The sequence below is a fragment of the Copadichromis virginalis genome, linkage group LG3 (genome assembly GCF_057382275.1).
Source record: "Copadichromis virginalis isolate Kocher_CV1m ecotype Utaka linkage group LG3, C_Virginalis_male_GT1.1, whole genome shotgun sequence".
NCBI classification, from domain to species: domain Eukaryota; kingdom Metazoa; phylum Chordata; class Actinopteri; order Cichliformes; family Cichlidae; genus Copadichromis; species Copadichromis virginalis.
In genome coordinates this window covers 49,195,081-49,220,175 of record NC_140620.1, presented here as the reverse complement: position 1 = coordinate 49,220,175, position 25,095 = coordinate 49,195,081, and the positions used below count along the sequence as shown (strand labels likewise).

General features: G+C 43.4%; 1 protein-coding gene and 1 long non-coding RNA gene across 2 annotated transcripts in view; one reads left to right on the top strand and one right to left on the bottom strand.

Moving 5' to 3' along the window:
* Positions 1-24,618, bottom strand: part of LOC146715072 (nuclear factor 1 B-type-like) — a 62,115-nt gene extending 37,497 nt beyond the window's left edge. Inside the window, exons 1-2 of the mRNA XM_085451492.1 lie at positions 24,104-24,618; positions 21,019-21,550 (exon numbers count right to left, since the gene is read on the bottom strand). Of these exons, the coding sequence (XP_085307618.1) occupies positions 21,019-21,550; positions 24,104-24,130 (559 nt within the window). The 5' untranslated portion in view covers positions 24,131-24,618. The remainder of the gene's footprint in view (positions 1-21,018; positions 21,551-24,103) is intronic.
* Positions 11,794-14,587, top strand: LOC146715073 (uncharacterized). The gene is made up of 3 exons (XR_014918914.1): positions 11,794-11,932; positions 13,544-13,608; positions 13,707-14,587. It is a non-coding gene; the product is annotated as an uncharacterized LOC146715073 (long non-coding RNA).
* Positions 24,619-25,095: the final 477 nt, after the last annotated feature.

The window sequence follows — 25,095 nt, the reverse complement described above, 5'->3', positions numbered from 1 at the left end:
TCAACTTGCAAATTCATCATTTTATTCTAATTAAAAAGGTAAAAATTACAAACAGAAACTAATGCCATATTATGCCTACAGTTATTTAAGAATTTTAGTTATTCCAAACTGTAATTGCACCTAATTTGCTGTGGAATCTCTTTAAAGGTCATAAAAAAAATTTCTCCTGACACTAGCCACAGTTGCATCATGGGAACTGGAAGGAATATCAAAGGGCCACCATTGGAGCAGACTCTGTAATCCTCCTCCTGGCAAGCATCTACATATATACACTCGACCTTGCCAACGTTTTTTTTTCCTCCTGAGGGCCTGCTTGAATGTGCATGTGCATGTAGAAAACACTATCTCTTTGCCGACACTGACAGCACAACAGACTTGTTGCAGTCGCAGCTCGAGCAAGGTTGGCAGCCCTGCAGAAACACTTCCCATTTGTGGTGTGGGGCTTGGTCCAAGCCACTTGAACTTGGCAAGGCTTACCTGGAACAGCCTACCCGTAGGACTGCCACAGACTCTCCCCCTTCAGCCAACACAGCCAGCCTCACTGTAAACTATAACAGCTGATTCCAACCACACCTCCAGAAAACTGGCTGCAACTGATTTGCAGGTGTTTATCAAGGAAGAAGGAAGCATAGCTTTTTTTTTTTCTGTTTTGCTTTTGTTATCAAATCAAACTGAGCAGGTCCCAAGTAACTCCCTGCTGAGCAGGTTAAGCTGCTGCTTTCCAGCAGGTACTTTGTTATTGAATAATACATCACTGTTAGCAGATCCTCTTGTTTGTCACCATTAATTGTTGTATAATATATATTAAATTTTAAAAAACTTGTTTTGACTGGTTGAAAAAAGTTGACTGAATGTTTCAGGGCAGTATAGAAGCTACAGAACTTTTCACAAGGGACACAATTGTGAGTGCAAGGTGACTTTTTTTTATCATTTCAGGGAGAATTACACAGATCATATGACACCATATGGAATTCTTTTTACACATAATATATTTCCTTTGCAGCCGCCGTGAAAGGCAAGGCCTACAGGGAGTCCTCTTTAGGAGGAGGAGAGGAAAAAAAAGCTGTATGTATGGTGAGGAGGGAGGGGCGGGTGGGGGTGGGGGCGGTCGAGGGGTTTAGTGGGGCGGTCCAAGCACGCTCAGCGAAAATATGCCTCATGCACTCGTTGAACTTGGGGCCTGCGCAGGCTTCTCTCAAGGTTACAGGAGAGGCCTGTACTGAGCGGAGCAGGAGAAAGAAATCATGCAGTAGCAGTCCACATGCAACAAGCTTTTCACTGGACTCTGCCCTCTTGTTGCTATTGCTGCTTTCATTTTGGAGAAATGCCGTATTTTAAGTTTCCAATTAACGCAAAAAACTTGTTATATCTAAAAACGCGTTGCCAAACGTATCATACATCCATTCAACAGTATCTCAGCCGGGCATTCAATCTGCGGCAGAGTCAAACCGCTAGTGTCTGTTGCTCGGATAACAGAAGCGGCATGCGATCGCCTTTGACACCAGGTTTCCTTCCCTCCTCGGAGCCTGCCGGGATTCGGGCCATGTATCCGCTGCCGCACCCCTGAGCCCTCGACCACACAAAGGTAGGAAGCGGCCGTTGGAGCGGGGCGCATTGTGACGAGGTCACTAAATCACCGCTCGTTTTATCCACCGCTATTTACGAACATTTCACCAGAGGAAATCATAAAGACAACAAGCCTGAGTAAATACATCTGAGGATGATTGCTGGAAAGAAGGGAGACTACAAAAGCTGCCTTACATGGACAGTTCGGCCACGAAACATTTTCAAGGAATACATTCACAAGGCTTGCACACTTTAATCCAAGTTTGATAGAAGTGGAACAAATACAACTTTCTTGGTAAATATTAACTTTTACTGTGTGAAAGGCACTGACTCATTAACACTCATCCTCAACTAAGGTTATAGTCTGACGTGATATCACATAATAATGTTACATAACATATTGGAAGAGAAAAAGATCACAAAGGTCCTACAAGTCAAACATTAATATAGACGTAACAACTCTTTCCTTTGCAGAGATTTAGAGGAGTAATGGCATGCTTAGGAGAGAATGTAGTCACTTTCTTTGTGTTGTCATCTGAGCCTCTCCATTCAGTGTTTTGGTAGCAGGTTTGGCCACGCACTCATGTCAGTGCCTCATTTTTTTTTCTTTTCCAAAGTTGCCAATCCCAATGTTTATAAAAAGACAAGAGTGAAAGTGAAAGAAAAATGACCCAAAAACCTGATCCCCCAGAAAGCAAAAGAAAAACAAACATATTACGTTATATTTATCAAACAATTCATTTATTAGCATTTAATATTTCATTTACCTAGCCCATGTCTCTGCTGTTCTCCTCTGCTCTCTGCTGTTCTGCTCAGCTCCAAAACAAACACAGTGCAACAGAGAGCACAGGAGACCAGCAGACTGTTTTGATTCTGAGATCAGCATTAGTTAGCTTATGTAGCATATCGTTGCCATTGCTTGTGTATTTTACAGCCTTATTCTGGGCTTATGATTTAGCTTTTTGGATCTTGTGCCCACAACCTTTCCGGTTATAAAGGGAAGAGATCTGTTTATTTTCTTTAAGAAGCTGGTGATGTCACTCAAAATCCAATCTATTATCCGCATGGCATGGCTCCAATTTAACATGCTTGTCCAGCCTAAAAAAAGAAACTTTTCTGACACTTTCACAGAAAAGTTTAAGGTCAGTCATTCAGATTATTTGAGATGTTATAATAACGTGCCACTTTTCCTTTTGATACAGATATGTGATGACAAACATTTGGAGATTTGACTCAACATGTCAATAAAGACAAACACGGTGCTTAAGCTGGAACAACAACAACTTGTATTTGAGTTCACCATGACTGACAGAGGTCAAAGGGCAACAGGTAGTAAACACTGGTATTAATGAATCGGTCACTTTGCTTTTCCTCAAGAACTAGCAGTCCATTAGCACCTTGTAAAAGGGCCACTTCTATGCTTTACACCAGCTTACGCCTGCTTTCACACAAATAGCGAAGCAAAAATACTCAATGCAGTGACAGAGTTAGAGAAACAGGGTTCCTGGTATATAACGGCAGAAAGACACAGAGGAATTAAGTCTACATAGCCTGCTTCAATGCACATTTATTACTTTGATATAAGCTTATTAAACAGACCAAAAACATTTCTTCAGAGTCAATCTGAGCTAATTTTCCCCACAAAAACCGAAAAAAAAAAAAAAAATTAGCATAAGATGAAGTGGGTCATTCTAATGTCTTGATTAAAGTAGGCCTCAGCTTTGCCCAAGTGGCCAAGCAGCAGACTGCAAGTTCAGCTTTGTGCACTGAAGGCCTTATCAGGGCCTCTTTCGTAAACAAGAGGAGGAGGGGAAAAAATAGCCCCATCCAACATAATAAAAGGGAGCATCAAAGCAGCTATAGAAGAGAATCAGTCAGAGTATTAGACGCCACTAGGGGTTGTCAACGTGATGGCTTAGATGTCACTGGAGAACATCTCCATGGATGTAAAGCGGGCAAACAAATTAAGAGGGATGAGCTCGCACTTGGTGGATTAGTATTAGATTTATGAGGACAACTTAGAGTCAGTGCAAAGCAAAGAGTACACAAGTCTGTCAAAGCTGTGAAGAGAAAATTCACCTTTACACATTTAAGTTCAAGCGACGACCGTTTAAGACTCACTGTAGAGTTATTTGACTATGGAGGTGTTCACGTAAAGAAGATCTGAGGTACATAACAAACCGGCCATAGAGCACTATCATTAAAGAAGATTGCAATATCATTTCTCTTAGTTAGCACAGGCAACTGTGGCATAGCATCTTCTCTAAAGTCTACCCTTGGTGTCTGACTGTGAGAGGGTGGTGAGGCGAGCCCTACATGCAGGAGTCCAACTGTAAAGGATATGAGGCACGTTTATGTCAACTATGAATGAATGTTTAAATGGAATCTTTGAATGCAAAGCTTCTTGAATTCAAGAAGATGGAAAGATCCTTTAATGAGCTGATGATTCCAGCAGCGGTTTCATCGCTGACTATACGGACTAATACGGCGCCGGGTCCTGAGAGCCCTGAGACACTCAGAATTCCATATGCAAGATGATGCGAGGGTATTTTTAGGCCAGCACAATTTCCCTGTGACACATTTACTGCGAAGGACCTCAGGAGTGATAACGTGTACAAACTGCAGTCTGCTGAGGAGAGCGACAGCAATACTTGGAGCCACAGGAGAGACAGGCCAATTAATGGCAAGACGTCCTCTGAGTGCAGCCCTCTGTATAATCCCACAACCTACTTTATGGCGAACACTCCCCTCTTGCGCTGATGTGTGCATCATTAATCACATTTCATATCAAATGCATATCCCTAGCCACAAATATTCACTCCCAAATCTCTAAACGATGCATGTCAAACACTGTTCTTTACCAGAACGAGCGGCTCAAACTTTTCACATCTGATTATAAAGCAAAAGGAGCTGGCTAAACGTTTAAAATGTCTAATGCAATACCTTTTAAGTTGAAACACCTCCATACTTGTATTTCTGAGCGATGCCACGTGAAAAGACTGAAAATGCACTTATGAAAGCAGCTTTCCAGGGAGAAGAAGAAAAAGAAGGAGGAAAAAAAAAGTATGATGGTTTTAACTTCAATTTAACCAATGCCACTTAAAGCCAAGCTCTCAAAAGTCTAGCTCAGCACGCAGAACTGGCACTTGAGACATGAAAGGGCAGCTGCGACTTTTGGTTTACATTATATCTTAGTGGTTTCCACATTGTGGCCAGGGGATAAGCATCAGGAGAGGTTTATCTCTGTCACAGTGCTCTATGGAATATGTAAACACTACGTGTAATCAGTGCTGCAGTGAAATGGAGTGCAGGGGCTGTGTGGGAAAGTGAAGCACTTTAGGAATAAGTCGACATCTTTACTCGCTGAGCTCAAGCAAAGATAAGGCGCTGGAAGCAAAGCTGCAGAACCTCTAATGCTACTGTTGCAAAACACTCATTGCTGAAAACTGCTGCAAATGCTGAACACGTGCATTTTTCGATGAACAAAATCAGCAAGCCTTATGCAAGTCGCACTGTTAACTTAGTGTTAACTTTCACTTTGCTTAAGACCTTCGCTCTCATCTATCTTCATCTCATCCATCTCTTGGCTTTACTCTGTCAGCGTGTCTTTGTCCTCGTCATCCACCCAGCGAGGCGGCGGCGCTCCTCCTTTTTTTTTTTTTTTCCCTTGTGGAGCACGGGTACTTGTCCTAGACGAAGAGCCTCTCTCCCTTCTAGAGCCCAAGTTTTAATATGGTGTCCAATCAAAAGTGATTAAGCATCGCAGAGCACAAACAATGCTGGCCCTTAAATCTCTGTGAACCCTCATTCACTCGAGCGAATGAAAGAACACTCTGTCTGCGGCGGCAGATGACAGACGCGCGCTTGAAGATAAGTCTTCTGCGTGAGCCCTTATCCTGCGAACACCCGCCGTTTGAGCAAATAAAGAAATAAATAAATGCATTACAAAACGCCACACACAACAGAACTGGGTGCCACCTCTAAAAAGGCATCAGTGGGGGAGGAGAAGGCTGTTATTTTGTCCGTCAGTGTTACGTCCCCAACATGGTGCCTCGAGATGATACCTAAAACCAAGTGGCACCGGACGAGGCCCAGTTGAGTAAGTGAACCATAACTCAGCTGATGGGAATTAAGTCAAGAATGGAGGACAAACATGCATGCAGATGCAAAGACAGCGCAGTGAATAAAAAGCCTGTTAATGTTCAAGCACAAACCCAACTGCGAGCAATAAATCACTAATAAAATCAACCAGCTGCCTCAAGCGCAGCGTCTTTCACATGAGAAATTTCAAAAAAGCAAATTTCCCACAAATCATCCTGTCTTGTACATAAATTACCAACAATTACAATGCATAATGTATGCGGTAGTAAAACAATACCCTGAACTAATGCATTAGATACGTGCGGTACACAGCAGCATGAACATTTAAGAAAAAGGGGGGACCGCTAACTAATGCTGAAAAGATATTGTTCTTTCTTTTTTTTTAAAATGCCAAGCGCAAGAGCAGAATTACTTGGCAGCTGTTGTGCGATTTTTCATCATTAATATAAGAGCTGCTTGCAGAGTTGCTTAAATACTCTTTTTCAGCGCGTGTAATGCAATCTTGTACTCGGTAAGCTTCCATTTCTAGCTGGAATGACTGCAGGAAAATACTGGAACCAGTCCTGCTAAACATGGCAACCCCACTTGCGCGTATATTCTGTTATATTTATTTTTTTCCCCTATAAAAGTCTGCTATTGAACTGTTACAGCATCCAAAAGGCACTGTTAGCAGATCTCTATTAGCCCGTTTCAGGGATTCAATAACCATACACACATGTAGACGCATTAGCAAATTTGAAACAGAGAGAAGCAGACAAGCGTCATCACTGAGAAGTCATGAGAGGGAGGAGCTGGCACTATGACAACAAGACATTAGCCGTCTGCAGCCTGCTGCCGTCAACAAGTCAGCATGAGCACTACCATCTGACTGGGCTTTCCCAACACTGCCCCCATACACTCAGCCAAAACCAGCTCTTGCTGCTGCTGTTGCTGCTGCTGTTACTGGCTCCTGCTTTCAATTTCAAGAGTGGGCCAAGTAATGGCTTCAGCGTTTTGTGGTCTGCCGACACATATGGTCCGTGTAGCAGAACCAGTTCTGCCCCCCCACCTCCTCCCCTGTAGATCGTTTTGGGACGTGCACGGAGATGTGGGCAGAAGGAGACTGACACAGCCCCAGGGGCTGGCCGCAGTTATGGGGGGAGACGTGTATGGGTCTTGTTATGACTGCCAAGAGAATTGGTCTCAGCGGGGCCACCGCTGCAATCAGTCCAATGCCACAACGTGCAGAACTAACCAAACAGTATTTGTTTAAGGTTTGGCCCTTTCTGAAAATAATGTGTAGGAGGTTCTTAAAAATGCCACCAGCTGCATCGTTCCCAAAGACACTTTATGCACGACCATATGAGGAATCGACCCCAACTTTGACCAAATGGAGAACTCATTAATAATTAGGTCAGCTTCCCATTTAGCCTAATGGCACATGAGAAATTGTATTTACATTAAAAACAAAACTTTTATGAGCCATCATAGGAAGGGCCACATTAACCTTTTCTTTATTGCTCCCATCAGCGCTAACATCACCACTGGCAGTTAGGCTATCGCTGCCGTGGACGCTATCTGGCTGCATGACCTAGATTAAAGGTTATTTGCCCAAGTCACAGAGGCTGCTCCTTTGGCTCGCCCTTGTTGGGTTTCCTTATCGGAGTTTGTCTGGACAAATCTTGGACACAAAGCACCCATTTTGTGCTCCTCTCTGGAGATCCTGTTACAGCGTTCCAGACACGACGCGGTCCGCCACCAGTGCCTCTGGGAGCACGGCGTTTGGTTGGGGCGGTGCGATTAGCTGCTTCCTCAACTTCAAGCATATGATACATGTGAACTCCTCTTACGTCCCTGAGCATGCTTTTGTGCAGCGACAGGGTAAAATGATCGGGGGGGGTCAGATGATGTCATGCTGTGAGAATTTGGATAAAGTGACCCTCCCATCCTCATTACAAGACGATCCAAGGGTCCTCCAAGTAAATTCTGCCTTTAGCTACTTAAATACTTTTCTTTTGTAACTACTAAAATTCCCATTTGTTGCACAATAATGTCCTGTCATTAGATGTACTATGGAAATAATTGAGCATCTCCACCCAGCAGTATGCATTTACAGTCTGTGTGTGGATAGAGCTGCCTTGAGGATGATCCAGTGGCCTTATTCCTCCTGTGCTCTACAAGGACAAAGAACAACTAAGAGAGCAGGGTCGAGCGAGGCAGGGAGAACGAGGAAAACGAGAGAGAAAAAGAGTAGTGTTCGCTGACCTCATTCTGACAAGCCCGGGAAGAGTCTTTCCTTGGAACCGTTTCGCAATAGCACTGTTGTTTATACAGGTGGTGGGTGAGTCGAGCGAGATATGCAGAGAGCATGCATTTTGCAACACCTCATTATGAATACTAAACACAAGCAGCATGTCAATTCACACAGCGCACACACAAACAAGCACTTCACCCACACTCCAAAGAGTGGTTCACGTTTCATTTAAGTTGTGACATTTGCAGGGAATGCGTCACTTTGTGGGCAGTGGCCAAATCATTCCACTCTGTTTAAATTTCAAAGTCAAGTTCCTTCACACAACCCAAGAGCTGTCAAATGCTACTGTCCCCTCGTATTGGCTGCCGACTGCAAGCCTCTTGGAACGGATGCCTCCGGTTGCCTTGTGTGTTTGGCTTTTGGGCCGTCTTCGGCAACAACATCCACTTGGCCAGAGTTCAGCCCTGTGGAAGGCTACAACAGCCCAAAGGTGGCTGCCAGGACCATTGTTTATGCAACAGTATACTACTGCTAGGTTAAAGGGAAAAAGAGCAAAACAGTGGAGGGAAATGAAGGGCTCCTACCTGCAGCAATAAGCTTCTGTCTTTGTACACATGGTGAGACATTTTAAGAATATTATTATAACTCTTTCTTTTCTTTTCTGGAGCCAATATCTTAAGCAAGTTAATTCACAAATTGTACATATGTGAGAATAACCCTGTAAATTTATAAATACTATGCTTTAGATAACCAACTGTCTTTTCTAAAAGAGGAACACTCTCGAAATGACACAAAATGGAAAACCAGGACCTTAACTAAAAGCCATTTAAATTTAATGAAATCTTACCCAAACTAAATAGATTTTTGTGCTTTTATTTCTGTAACAGTTGAAGCCTGAAAACAAACCCATGCGTAAGTTAATGTAGCGCCTATCTTATTTTCCCCACTAATCAATGAGGTGAACCAAATCCATTATATCTTAGAAAGATGTGGAAAGAAAAAAAAAAAGGAGAAAGGATCCACACAACAGCTGTTTGGTAAACATACCAAAGTAATTGTTCCAAATGCCTTATTTTAACACAGATTAAATACAATTAGAGGCTGTTTATCTAATCACAACAAGTCACTCTGCCAAAAGAAAAACCGCTGTCATTGTTCCTAGCAGTTCTGCTCCGAGGAATTAAGCTGGAAATAGGATAACTTTTTTTTTTTTAAACATAGCTTCTCTATGTACAGGAAGGAACGTTTACACACTTGCTGCGGGGAAAGAATATGGCTGGATCGTTGGCTGGCTAAGGCATGGGTCTTCTGAGGTGAATACGAGGAATTCAGGTCAGTGCAGCCGAGACGTTTAACCAGATCAAGCCGCTGCAGCCTGGGTGGAAATAGCACGGGAGGCCACGGAGGGGGAAACCAGTGCGTCACAGCTCCCGGCCTGAATCCAGGCTCACCCCCCACCCCACCTCCCCAATGCAAACAAGAGCCATAACTTCCCTAATGATCTGAGATCATGTACGCCTCACACACACTTCGCCAATAGGAAGCGCTTCCTCTCCACCTTTGACCTCAGAGTGGGTGTGTCTACCTTCGACTTGACATGTGGATCAGGAATGGTGCTAGAGTGATTTGATGAATAGTTAGTGGCAAGTTCATCTATGAGGTTTGAAAAAAGAAAAGCTTTAATCCGAGAAAATCTTTCTGCAACACCAGGAAAATCTTGAAAAATCGGATTTTAAGCCCTAACAAATCTCTTAATATCTTAAATGTTTGCCACATTTTGATAATCTGACACCGACTTGTTTTCATTTACAGTCTCTTCCCCCCCCCACCCGTCACACACAATTGCTCTGTGATTCAGAAGTCCAACACCGCACTCACTCACACACACACACATTGTAAACAGTCTTTATTGAGACGTGAGTGCTTGTATAAACATAGACAAGCTCTATTGAGGGTCCGGGGCTGGGTTGAACAATAAGAGGGGGAAAGTTGCTGGACGTTCCTCACAGACGGTGTGTACAAAATCCAATTATCAGAGCCGTGGCATTAACATTCCAGCAGTCTGGCAGGTGACGGCTCCGTCTTTTCAGCTCCCCCCACCACCATCACTCACACACACACACACACACACACACACACACACACACACACACACACACACACACACACACACACACACACACACACACACCGCCAGCATGGGATAGTCTCCCTAGGCAGCACCTCAACAATACACTTACACACATGCAGCCTTCTTCAGCTCCCCCTTTCTAAGAACCCACAAGTATTGAGACATATATAGCAGGAAGAAGGCAAAGAGAGGGGAGGCAGTTGGGAGGAGTGTGGGGTCCACCAGCGACACTGATCTTTTCTTCAGGAGATCAGCGCAACCAGCCTAGCAGGCAGTATCAGTCAATGGGGCATTCTTCTCCTCTCTGTGTTTGGGTGAGAATATGTTGATCGTCGATAACGGCGCTTTGATCGCCATAATGGGGAAACCGCGTTTTGTTTTGAGCATTTGCCTAAAAACAGTGAATGCTTTGTCAGCCTTCGGGCGATGTTTGCGGCATACAAGACGCCGAACTCGACAAAGGTTGAAGGTAAAACAAAACTATTGCTGTTCTTGGCTACAGGGCGGCGTCTGAAGGATTAAAATAAAAGCCGGCACTTTAGGGCTTCTCAGCGAGGGAAGCAAAACACACACAAAAAATACAACTAAAGAACTAAAACTGAGACTTTAAAGTGCTTCTTCTTTGATTACACACACTAACTCCTGTAATTAGCCTCTGCACCTTCTTCCAGCATTAATCCGTCCGGTTTGACAAAGCTCTATCCACTGTGCATCGTTACCAGGTTTTCTCTTTTTTTTTGCTAAACATACTGTACATACAGACCTTATCACTATAGGATATGGTGTACGTGATAATGTGCATGTGATATGTAAAGCCTCTGCCTGGTGTCGTGCTCTGTATCCTTGTCAGGTCCTATATATAAACATACATCTGGCCCCCATTCTGCTCTTTCCATCATGTCATCCTGCCTACATGGGAGCAGGCTGTGGGAGATGCATACAGTTCAGTACAGGACAGGACAGTAGGGCTGGAAGAAATTATTGTTTTCATTTTTTTTGACTGATTCTTTTTTATTATATGTCAAAACGCCTGGTCTTAAGCTTCTCAGATCCAAAAGCAAATCTTTCTTTTATGGTTTTTGCCTGACTAGTAGATTAAGATTCAAGCAAAAAAATACTCAGGCTGAAAGCTGGGAATAAGAAACGTTTGACATTTTTGGCTTCGTAAATGATGATTAATGAATCTAAATTAAGCTGAACTAACTTTTTCTTGATTAACTGATACAGTACACGTACTGAAGCCAAACACCCTGCTGCTAAAAAGTTAAAAGTCTGTTCACTGAAATCATTTTATGCATTTATTCTGCATCAATAGCTAACTAGGATTTTATGGGCATTTTGACTTGATGTTGTATTCCTTCCTTTAAAACAGTTACCGTTTTTTTTTTTTTTAAAAAACGCCACCTTTAGCTTCTCTTTTCACAGCTTAAAGTAACTGAGAAGTCTACTTTGTCCCCCTATAAACCTCCTTTTGTTGCTCCTATTCTCCCCCCCTCTTTGTGTGTCGCTGTCCTCCTTTGCGGTGAGATGTTAGTCAAGTGTCTTGTGGCTTTCTCCACCCTCACCAGAAGGCCTGCCCGCGGTTAATTATTCTTGGATGGCGGATGAAAAAAAAAAGTGAGTTCTCTCTTTTTTTTGTTCTTTTTTTCATTAGCTCAGCAGCAGTTTCCCATTCATAATAGTTGGCACTGGTTTCGCTCTGCCTGCCAGAGATCACACCCCAACCATTTTCATTTTCCTTCATCCATTTGTTTCATTCATGTCATAGATTTGGCAGGGGCCTGCATCGTTTTCCTGATGGCCGCCGACCCTTCAACACCCTCCTTTTGAGTCTCAAACTCCCGTTTGTGGCTTTGTTTTGGATAAGAGCGGAGAAAATGTGGAAAAAAAATTTCATGCTGGTTCGTATCCAAGGGTTGTTGTCTTACTGTATTTCAGGACTGGAATTATTAATTGTAATGTAAAACTGAAAAAGGGATACTTTAGCAAAGCCATATGAAGCTTTGCTGACATGCCCTTGGATGAAAAGAAAGTCATAATAAAACTTTTCCTGGGAAACTGAATGAATATGGTTTATGTATGTGATTGTTGGTATAATTCCAAAGTTAAAAAGAACCATTAAGGACTGTGGGCTACCATTCCCTTGCCTTCACACAGTTTATCCCATAAATTTGCACAAGCAGTGAGCACACCGAGTAATACGCTCTCCACCAGAACTTTAAGTCTATTACACAGTGCGTTCAACAATCTGAGGCCCGGAGAAACAGTATTTCATCATGCAACTACTGGAAATATGCCCACTGACAGGGAATCTGGATTGCACATACACACACATATTTAAAAAAACAACAACAAAAAAACTCTTCCCACCCACCTGTTCTTGAGACATTTTGCTAAATCTATCAACTTCATCTGCTTGCATGTATTTTATTCCATACCACACAGGCCCACAAGCAGAAAGCACACGCGTTTGCATGTGCACGAGTCCAAACATTCAAATGTAACGTACACGTCTTCTCTCTGGGGCTGCAACCCGATCCCAAAGCACTCCAATGTGACATTAAAAACCCAGACTCTTTACCGTTAGGAACCTGGATTCCCAACATGGAAACAAACAAGATGGCTGCCGTGTCTCCAACTGAAGGCGTTGTTCCTCGGCTCCCATCTGAATGGAGTTAAGAGGCTGGCTAGCAGGAGCGGAGAGGAGAAGAGTCTCCTGGGGCAGTTGGCTCAGCAAGCGGGACCAGAGGATGGCTGCACCGTGGATTAGGGCCCCACAGTGGTCCATTGTTAATTGGGCGCCATGTGTGAAAGCTACAGAGAGATTAGTTTGTACAGCTGCTGCCATTTGTCATAACTGCCCTTAACAAGACACACATGGCAACGCAAGTTACAGCCAGAAGTTTTGCAGAAAAAAAGGGAGTAAAAAATGTCAGGCGAGCGTCTAACAGTTTGCAGAACAGGGCCCGCATAAGCAGATGAAGATGTTCCTGGGAAACACGAGCAGACTCGGCGGGGATCCCATAAGAGATGATGAGCTTGAGCATTACTCATTTAGCCATCTGTAGGTCAACTAGAGTCATTATCATAACTGCTCAAAAGGACTATGCTAAACCAGCACAGATCCCAGACCACGGGTTGCAAACAATTCGGTGAAAATTATGAGGGAAGATCTGCGATTACATCACGGCCCTGTTGGGCAGAGCTCAAATTAGTCAGCGTCTGGGTTTTGTTCAACGAGCAAGAGTGGGATACAACACAGATAACAAGAGCCTGATGACCTCCTGTTAGCCAAATTTCCCTACTAATGTAGAATACAGCATTAGGTTTAGGAGACGGATGCTGGAGGAGAGGCTTTTTTTTTAGGGGGCGAGCAGGAATGTGCAGTGTAATTGTGGGTTGGAGGTATGTGCACATGTTGGAGGCCTAATTACAATCTTGACTTGGTAAATCTGGAACAAGCTTTTAAAAAGGAATCCCACTTTCAGCTTTTTCTTTTTTATGCCTGACAGCTCCCGGAGTGGCGAGGAGTTGCTGCTCACCAAAACTAAACGCAGTCTTTTGAGGAGAAGTGCAGGTGAGTAACCACAAGACGGATTTGTTGCAGTTTCTACGTGCATAAGTGAGAACACAGGTCTCCATGTGTACATTTTTGGATTTGCATGTCAAATTTAGGGACGCTTCTCTGAAAGTCCCTGTGAGCTAAACAACCAGCTGGAGCTTTGTGCCAGCATAGAGAGCGGGACAATTCGAGAAGAACTCAAGCTGTTGGGATCCGGATCGTCACACAGACTTTTAGTGGACACCATGGTAACGAAGCCTCTTCTTCTTCAAGAAAAATAATGGACTTCATTAACTATCCTGTTAGTGCTCCTGCTGGCTTTAATCACGGGAGCACACACGGCACTGGACCAGCCCACTCCTAACACAAGTATTAGCACTTTGGGCTAACAATTTCATCACTACTACAACATCAAAATTCCCCTCGTTTCATTTTGAAAAAGTTATAATTAATAGCTACATTTTGTGATTACAATTTGTAGTATGGTTTAAAATAGGAAGAGCTTATTTTCACTTCTGATTTAAGTTGCTGGGTTGTTGTGAATGCTGCATTTATGGCGGTGCAATTCTCCCATATTTATGCACATGCATCTACAGATAATATGAAGGAAATGTGCACTTTTCTGTTCTCCTTTTTAATCACTGAGTTTTTTTATTAATGCCTTGATGTAAAGAGAGAAGCAGAACTGCCTGTGACAGAGGAGAAAGTACCTCTGTGGAAAATGTGTAACATCTGCAGTTTGGTGATCCTGAGATATGGGATTTTCATGTCGTTACAAACAACGAGAAGTCCACATTTCCTCTCCTGTCTACCCCGTGTATGGCTCACTTTAATCAAACACAGCCCTGCTGCTTCTTCGTGAAAACAAGTTGCTGTACATGCTAAAAATGTAAATGACTTCTTTTTCCCCTTTTTTGCTATATAACTTTTCTTACTGTAAGAGCCAGTAAAAATAATATATATGCACTCAGTGTTTATTGTTTATTGCGCTGCTGCTTAACAGTTGGTTTCTAAATTTGGGAGTTTTGTTTTTTTTTTGGGAAAAGTCAACCCAACATATGCGAGGGAGGAGTGCAGTTCCTTTTGCTTGCTTTGACAACTCAATGGGGTGCTGATGAATCCGTCCCAAGCAGGCCATTCCCAAGCCCCAGACACCATATCCCCTCTCTGACCCACTGCACTGACTTTAGAAAGAAATTCTCTGGGGATTCGCCCCCCACCCCAAACAACAACATGCCCACCCAAAAGTACATTTCGCACGGCGCTGTGATGGCGGGCCTCTCTTTTTCTGTTCCACTCAGGTCTTGTCGAGCCGTCACAGTGATGGGCCGTACTGTAACGCCAGACAAAGGAAGAGACAACCATCACTCTAGGCCACTGATCGGCCTTGTCTGGCCTGAAAAGACTTTGATGGGGCAAAGCAGAGTGGGGGGTGCTGCTCAGAGAAGTCAGTGTCTCCTGGGAAACCACTCCGATTGTCTGTCCCTGCCCAAAGTTCCCAATAACACCCCACCTACTACCCCTTCCTTTTTTTTTCTTCCCTTCATTGGTTGTTCACAAGCCTCCATCCTGGGTGAAGGGGACTGGCTTTTGCATAAAAGTCTCATTCTGATACTCGAGGGTGCTTTTCTCCTGACTGACTGGAAAAAATGCAAGGTCAAAGAACATCTTCACACAAATTCTCTAACTAAGACTTTTTGTCTTCCCTCTAAACCTTCTTATCCTTCTTTTCACTCCAGACTCTGCTGTCTTACATGACCAGTCTAGCAGGCAGATGGGACAACAGTAGGTTTTTCTAGCAGTTACGCTAGTACAACGGTGAAGAAGAGGGCGCAGCCACTGGATGGAGAAGCTCAGGCAGCAGGGAGGGCCCGCTTTGTAAGGCAGGACAGTGATAAGGTCTGGGATAAGGGTGAATGTACCCATTTGTCTTCATTTGGTAGGACTGGCAGACAGGATGGGGGGTGGGGAATCTATCCGGGTGAAGTGGGAGGTGCCGGTCCTCCAGTCAAGTGGCCTCGGGGGGATTTGAAATGCATTTGGGGTCCTCCCCAAAAAAGCCTGGGAAAGTGTGGGGAAGCTGAGATCTTAACCATAGACTAATGACACAAACTGCAGACCTTAACCAAGTGTAGCCACGAACGCAAAACTGAGTCTCCTGCTGAAATACACAAGAAAAGCCTTTTCAACACAATGCCTGAGCCTCACAATGCAGAAGAAAGGCCTCGTCCCGTTTTTTTGACAGATGCAACAGCGCAAACTGTGACACAAGCAAATTAAACACACTGTAGCGGAGCAAAGGAGGGAGTTGTAAATTTTGTTGAGAAAGAAAGCATCCACATTTCTCTGTGGCCTCTGCTCCGAGTTGCCTTGTTTCCATGGCGATTTATGTACACATGGCACACAAAAGAGGGCTAAGGAGGTAACACGGCCTGTTTAAGCCTTGAGGTATTTGCTCGAGCAAAGCCCCGCTGCTAATAACACAAGCTTCATACTGTGCCAGGCAACCTGGCTGCAATGCACCCAGGTTACTGTTTGAGAAAGAGCAGGAGAGGAAAGAAGGCAGAAGGAAGTCAGATGGAGATCACAAAACAACCAAAGATCCTGGAAAGGGGGTGAAGACATTAATACAGAAAGAAAATAAGCGAGAGAGCAAGAAAGCAAGTGAAAAAAAAAAAGAAAAGGAAAGAAAGAAAGGCTGCACTGCAAAACATAAATAGCTGCCGGGTTAAGAGAAAAAGGATCGGGAAGACATTTAGTGGGAAGCGGAAATCAATAAGGCAAGCGGTGAAGCTGGGAGGGAGTTCTAAGTGGATTAGATTGAGAGAATGTGTTCGATAGGTTATGGCTCTGAGAGAGAGGTAGCCAGACACCGCAGGCTCTATTGCATACTAATAAGGAAGCCAGCATGGAAGCTAAGCACAGGGTTGTGCAGTTCACTGTGAAGATTTTTTTCTATATATCTCTGGCATCAGTGGTTACGGTTTTTCCCAGGGTTTGGGGTTTAGCTTGTTCCTTAAAATTCATGTTCAAGATAAAACTCCATCTCGACTGCAATGAGAGCTATTCTCCAGACTTGTTCTAACATTATGGCACAAAATTTACAAGAGTTGAGTAACTGTAGTTAAACTTGACAGCGGTGTCTTTAATGCGCTCCTCCTTACAACAAGTTTTGTTTCACGTTTCTGGCATAAACCCAGCCGCCATTTCTCTGGCCAAGCGCCTGGGCCTGGGACAGCTGTCATGGTCAGAGTCTCAGGCTTGAGGGAAAGCCAGGGACTGAGAAAAGAAAAGAGAACGGGAGAGAAAAGGAGTGAGAGTCACTTGGCCGGGCAGTGTGCCGCAGGGGTGATTCCTGATGGCAGAGGAGGATAAGGGGATACGAGGGGGGAGAGAGGCAGGGAGGGTTAGATGTTTTGCTTAGTCACAGACCTCCACTGTGACCCAGAAGGTCAGACCTCCGCACTGGCCGCCTGACCAAAGCCTCTGAGGCAGCCAGGCGGAAAACAAGATGCAAACAGCGATCCCGAGCAGTGTGGCGAGCAGGCAGTGGAGAGTCTTGAAGATACCGACCAGCCAGACTACCCAGCTTGAGGGATTGGTTCATTGGGTGAAGGGGTGTGTGCGGGAGACAATCACAAGGGCTTACTCCCCCTCACTTAGGCCAGTGAACCAAGGGACCACCGGCTATACCACAAGAAGTGGCAGAAGAGCGGAGACAAACAGTTGCCAAGAGACCACCGGTGATCCCATGACTGCTGTGGTTTGACCCCGATTGAAGAGTTCAACGACAGGGGCTTAAGAGAATCCGCCCTTCCCCAACAGCTCTGCTGACCACCACCACCCCCACGGCAAAAAGTCTTCCTCCTCCACGTGCCCCGGGCCAGCACAGGCATGTTTTCACTGATCTGTTTTGCTCAATTAAACTTCAGAGGACACCCTGTCACATCTCTTTGTAAAGGTCGTGACCTTAGGGGCAGAGGTTAAGCCTGGCAATTGTAAAACAAGGTTTTGATTAACATGGCGGCTTGTATCCGGAGGTAATCCATCCATTTCTACAAACTATCATGGAAAAAAAACATCACAGGGGGTGTGGGGGTGGGAGTAAAGGTAATGATGTTTTATGGCCACGTTAACTTTCAGCACACGACTAATGGGAAGGCTGCTTGACCTTGACTTCTTTCATCCCGATTTGGACTACCTCAGCAATCCTCGACTCTCACGGTTTCTGAGGAAATCCACTGCCAACTTTCTAAATGCTCGGAAATCTTTTTAGGAATTAGTCACTGAAGATCATGTAAGATCTTAATAATCTTAATAAAAAAAGCCTTTTTACAATGTTATTCTCTAATTTCTCCTTTTTTCCATACATGGCCAGAAAGAACAAGTGAACACAATAAGTATATCTCTGCAGTTGCGTGAACAAACAGGGATGAGCAGCCTAACAAAAACCACATACAAACGAGGCCTAGAGACTCCCAGCATGTCCCGACACGATGATTATCTACATGCCCCGTTGCAACTATTCCATCACGCTGTCAAACTGGATATGCAAAATATGAATCTAGGAGGTGAGAGTTGATGATTTAAAAAAAACAAAAACAAATAAGAATTCCCCTTCTTGTTTTATTGGAAAATGATAAAATGGTGCAGTGGATTACCACGGCAGTATGTGTGTGTGAGTGTGAGAAGCCCGGGCCCTGCATTGAACGCGGCCTGCCAGTTGGCACAATGGATGCCACAACCCCCACTCCCAGCCCCCAGCCTACTTCCCACCGGGCATTCATCTGGGCATGCACATGGGTGCTACAGCTCTGCCTGGCTAAACGCGTCTGTGCCCCAGAACAAGGGAGCTGAGTGCCCTCTCAAAATTCACCCGGTACACTCGCTGCCAACCCGCCGACCTTTCTCAGGCAGCAGCCCACCAGAATCAAAAACAAACACTCTATGAACCCCATTTTTTTTCTCACGAAAAGTAACAAAAAAAAAAAGATTTTCCAGAATAAATAACAGCAGCGAAATAACGGATTAGAAAACACGGCAGAAGCAGAACTACATTAAAAATCACAGTCCGAACTCGCTCTTTTCCCCCCCCCACAAAGTTCGCACAATAACCAGATTCTGTTGCAGCCCGAGCCGTTTGCTACTTTCTTTGTGTTTGATTGTATGTTTGTTTGTTTCGTGCAGTTGCAGCAGAACAAAGGCAGCGGCTTCCATTCTGCCACTGTCAAAAAACTTTCCCAACGTGCCCACTGCATTGCGGATGCCAACCAACGAATCAAAGGCACGCTGCAAGCAGACAAAGAGAGTTTGATGCCAACCTCCAAACCTCTAACAACCATTACTGGTGATTTTGCCTGCCTCCCTGGCACCGTGTAAAACAAAATGGCGCCGTGCCGCACGCTACCACAACATGGCTGCATTGTCTGGGTTTGTGGACCGCTCGGTAACTTAAAGAAAAGAAGGCGACGCTTTAGTTTGCAAAAACTGGAGAAGGAAAAGAAAAAGATGGCCATCTGAGTGATCCCCGCTATTCGGCGTTTGCCAAGCATTTCACTCAATGGGAATTTTGAGGATGGCGGCAAATGATCGTTCCCATATAGAAAAACATGACATTATTTTAACCTTTTATTATAAACACTGAAACGAATCTTCAACATGATCGTCCTCTCTACTCAGATACAGTTTACTAAAACAGCGGCTGTTTTATAAAGTCAGTTTTGTGAAAAAACAGCAAATGCCGTTTCTCGAGTTGGTACTGAGCAGTTCAAAATGCAGCAGATGTAAACCAGGGAAGCGGTGGCATCCTACAAAAGACACAAAAGAGGGTCTGATGCCAACCCCGGTGCCAATGGCAACCATTATTGTCTCTGTGCTGTGCCTTCTGCTTTCCCTGGCACTTATCAAACACAAAATGGCGCTCAGGGTTTGATGATAATGAGCTAGCTATACCACTACCCTCCAATGGGAGCACAGTGTAGTGGCGGCTATTCGGTGTGCTTGCAGTAGATTTAAGGGCAGCACATGAGAGGTTTAAAAGTGTGGGATGTATATGACTGAAATGTGTTTACTCGCAGTCAGAGGAGACCTGAATTTCATTTTCAAAGGCCTTTTAAAGGTGTTATCTGATTCGAGATCCGAGTAGGAAGAAAAACAACATCATTCACAGTATCCTGTGAAAAGTGTTTTCTGTAGAACTCATTGAACCTGGAAGAGATCACATCTGAATGCGGCGTTGCTCTGATCATGCTCTGAGTGAAAATCTCCCAGTTTACAGTCTGCATGACTGACTATGTAAACCAGTTTCTGGTGATGTACACTAGAAACACCGTTTCTATTCTGGACTTTCAGAAATGCCTTTATTTTATTTTTGCGGCCGTGTTTACTATTTTTTATTAAAGGGAAAAAAAAAGAAAGAAATCCTAGCAAATTAATTCTGGAAAGAAAAAGAAATAAATTAAAACATCAATTTAAAATATATGCATGACAAAAACTATAACTACTACCCTCTTATAAAGTACACTTCCTAAACTGTGCAAAATGTGTCCTCTAAACCTTTCATGTAAAAGAATCCAGTTTTTTTAGGGATCAGGAAAATAACATGAAATAACATGACACACAAAGAAGAAAACAGAAAAAACAGAAACTTTAAATTTTATAACAGCTGAAAGTGTTTTTATGTCTGTAATGTGACTTACTATTAGAAATCGCTTTATTGATCACACGTATTACCATTTTAATTGGTGGAAAATCAACAGTGTTTGCAGGCAAACCAGTTTGAAATTTTTATCGTGGAATGAAAACTAAAAAGGGACAAATGCCATGATTATTTTTAAAATATTGAGATTAAAAAGTGAAAGATTTTTTTTTAAATCTTAGGTTACATTAAATGTTATTTATTTATTTATTTATTTATAAATGAATTAATAAAATATAACACTGCTCCATATATTCAGCATTTGGACATTTAAGACTGAAACTTTCCACAAATGCCACCACTTGATTTCCAAACAAATGGATCAGTTATGCAGTGTGTGTGCAGTTGTGCAATCCTGTGTGTGTGTGTGTGGTTGTGTGTGTACAAGGTAACTGAATAATTACAGGAGAATTACAGGGATATAAGCTGCTGCTGGATTTCAGCAAAGCAAACACAGTTAACACATGGTCTTATCTAATTTTGATGACATTGTTTTTGTAATGAGGCTTGCTTAGAAAAATAAAAATGTTTGTGGTATAAATGTATGCACAGTACTGACCGTCACAGTCGTACATTTGCTCCTCTGGCAGATTTAGAATTGCCAGAAAATAACTCATGCGACTCTTGACCTTGCTAAATCATCACTCACTCTCTCTCACACACACACGCACAACATTAACTGTCTCTCTCTCACACACACAGAGAATCAGTATGAACTTGAAACCTACCTTGGTCCTGGACATAGTATGCTAGAAACAAGTCCAGCTCCTTGACTGATACTGTTATGTGGTGTGGCTGGACACAAAGTGCTGGGTTGGTGCAATGTGGAGACTTGACGAGGCGCTCGCCATCTGTACTTTCCAGAGGGATGCCTTTGAAGAGGATGACCATCACCAGGTCCAGACGCCATACTTTGTCGGCCTGCCGCAAACAGTCGATTCGTCGTATCTTGCCCTTTTGGTCCGGGTTGGATAGCACGCAGCAAGGGGGCTTCTTGCCCGTCACGCTGAGGACAAAGTCCTCCCGGTACTCCTGCCGAATGTCCTTACGCAGCTTGGCTAGCAGCCTGGATGCCCATTTCTGCTTAACCTCGGGCTTCTCGCTCAGAAGCTCATCCTTCACCGCGCGCTCCTCGTCCTTGGACATCCGCTTCTCGTGCTTCTTGAAGTACTTGCGTTTTCTGGCCTGGAGGTTGAACCACGTGTAGGCGATGGCGCGGACGTGAGGAAGAAGTGCCTCGATGAAGGGATGAAACTCATCCTGGAGCATCCGAGGGGCACAGTGTGGAGAAAGAGACAGAAAGAGAAGGAGAGAAACGGAATCAGAAACTCATGTCATCAAACATGAAGAAATATGTGTTTACCCAGCTACTAATTTAAAGCAGAAGGGAAGTCAGACCACAATTTTAAAATCCCTCATAATCAGTCACATAATGTCACTGGCAGTTTCTTCAAGCTAAGAATGATCTCTTTATATTAGGAACTCTAGCTTTACCATCCTAGATATGCTGCAGGTGTGACAAGTAAATTCCACCGTTTATATCAACTCGAAGCCCGGTGACTGAATGCACTTGCAGCTCTGCTCGCATTTCACGAGCATGCTCTGAGTGGGACTCCTGTAACACTGCTGCTGCTGGTGCTGCAGGGAGCATGCGCCCCACACAGTTGCATTTCTCTTATCAAACTATCCACATACCATAATCTGGAAGTGGGATGCAACCATTAAAAAAAATAAAAAATAAAAAAAGGAAGGCAGAGAGATACTCATTCTTCAGACACGATGCACACGGCCTCATGTATACATGCCAGCTTAATGTACAAAACGGAATAAAACACAGGCAGGCGAGAGAGGCGGCACATCAAATGAAGCAATAGTGTGAAAGGTATTTGCAAAGGTTGATCGAGTACTCAAAGGATTTCATGCCAAATCGTTTCAAGCATTGAGGTTAACACATGGAATGGCACCTGCCCAGCTTCACTCCTAAAAGTTGAGGTTAGGTAGCCCGGCCTACTGTTAAAATGTTTCATCTCACTTTTATTTAGCTATTCATTTTTGTTTAACTCATTTCGTATTACAGTCATATTACACTACTTTGTGTTGCATTACAAAATTGTTACCTTTGAATAAAACACATCATTATGGATTTTTTGCCACTCAATTTTTCCCCCCTTCAAAAATACAAAACAAAACAGACACTAATTCCTACAACAACTCAGCAACTAAATGGCTAATATTAATACTGATTCACTGATTCAACAATAAATTATATTTGTTTCATTTCTTAATTCTTGTTCTCTGGGAATCTCTAGAACTCATCAGAAAGGACTGCAGCTGAGGGATGGAAACATTAAATTATTTTTGTTTGAGGTCATTAAAATGCCAGATTTAATAACTATACACAGGCGTTTTTAGGGTGGGAAGACTTTTGACGAGTTATTGTTCTTTTTGTAGGCAGTCAGGCAACAAGCCGGCTATAGCAAACCACAGAAATCCCCTCTCTATCTGTGGCTGCTGCTGGTGCTCCTCTAAAAAGCCACATTTCTGGTCTCAGGCTCCATCGCTGATAAAACTCTGCTCCAGTACACTAATGTCAAATTATGATCATTTATTACACTGAAAGAGGTAACTCTGTGTATGTTGCAGATTCCATTAACAGCTTGTAAATGTATTATATTCACTGTGAATAGTATAGCTCCTCATTGTCTTTCAGAGAGGTTAAAAATCCATTCAAAACTTCTTTTAATGTCATCTCCTCACTATAAAGCTGCCAATTAAAATGACAAAAGCAAGTGTAAATGCTAGTAAATGTGTTCACTCGCAACTGTTTCTCAAATCCTTTTTTCACTCCTGCTCAAAATCACTTTAAATATTCTGTTAATTTTTTTTTCTAGCCAGGTTAAAGCCAAATGCTGTAAAGATAAATGACTTGGCCAGGGCCTGTGCAGTGCACTTCAGCTGGGGCCATAAAAGCACAATCCTCTTAAGTACAAGCTAAACCACATCTCAGTCAATCACTTACTTATGCCAAGTAAAATATAAACAGTAAAACTGAGTCAGCCAAAACAGTCAGCTACTCTGTCCAACCGCTGAATCAACTTTATCACGCGTTTGATCTTTCTACAGTGCAAGTGGCTTTATCTTCTTCCAACTTCACTTCCCTAAAGTATGGGGGCTTTATTCTAAATAAAAAATATACGCCTGGAAAATATATATACATAAATATATAAATATATATGTATAGCCACAGCTCAAGCAGGGCCGGGAGGTGCGCGCCTGTGTGTGTGTGAGAGAGACAGAGAGAGAGAGACAGAGAGAGGTTATTGGAGGACGCAAATAAGCTAATTAAACCAGAGAAAAATACCTGCACCACTTACACAGGATTAGCAAGAATAGAGTCTTTTGGTTCTATCTTAAAACTCATCTTTACGCAAAAGTTTGTAAAGAGCGAAGAACGTGTGAAGATTTGCACTTCAAGCGCCAACAGGACACAGCCGATCTTTCGTTAGGACTTTCGTAGAAAAGACATTTTAAAATATATGTGTCACGACTTTATCACAAAAACATATAATCTCAGTCGAGAAGTTTTTGCCTCGCTTTAATGCCATATCTTTTATTTATTTATTTTACTTACAAGGGAAAGTCTGTATTATTTATAAGAATTATGAAAGTAATTCACAGCGCAGACACTCAACTTTCTATTCCCGGGCTAAAAAAAAAACAAAAACAAAAAAAACAAACCGTGTGACAATTTTTATACAAATTAAAAATCACAGCGATAAGATGCATAACTTTAAAAAAAAAAGACACAATTACCTGAGTTAGACAAATCGGGGAATACATGACGAGACGGCTACACAGAAAGTGACTGTACTTGGAGCGATTCCTCAGATCACTTTATCGCGCCATTCCTGGATCCGCTGTGCGCTATGCGAGACTCTGTGGATCCGCGTAAAAACCAAAAGTAATTATCCAATAACATCCATGAATTTCTGCAAATCCAGAGATTGTCTTCACCGCAGACAAAGACAGATTTTCTGCAGGCGACTTTTTATTCTCTGTTTTTAAGTTGACATGCACGGACTGTACTCGTAGAGCCGGTGTGCGAAACGAGGCTGCCGCTGCTGTACTCCTGAACTGCACGGGGCTCTGCGCGCGTCTCTGTGCGGCGTTATCTCATGAAAGCATTACGGGGAGCTTCAGAGGGCGCCGAGTGTGGGATGTTCACCCCTGCTTTAACCAAACTTGATATGAAATCGACCGGTGCGCCCTCGGTCCTGCGCGATTCCAGCAAATCAGACCCAACTTTTTTCACCCACGTAATTGCACAGTCACACTCCTCCCCCTCCTCCCCCTTCCAAACACACACCATATCCAACCCCTCCAAGCACCTTCTTCTCCTTCTCGGCTTTATATGAACACACCGCATAAAATTCATTAACCCCCCCCCACACACACACACACACACATAAACGCACACCTCCCTCCTTCCTTCCTTCTGCAGAATTATTTTATGACCTTCTGGGACTTTGGACCGCAGCCTCGGTCACATACACGAACGTAAACAAACGGGGGGAAAAACGTCCCGCTGCCACCCTTTTTTAACCACCGAGCTCCGTGTCAACAAGACACACGCACTCTACGTTTCCAGTTCAGATAATTCAACCCAGTGTTGGTGGCTCACAGTGATAACAAACCTTTTAGCTTGTCAGTTACACACCAAGCAGCAGTACTTTATTAGCCTGTTAACGTCTGCTGGAGAACTTCTTAAAATATGATTTCTTTAGGGGGGACAGAAATAAAGGGAA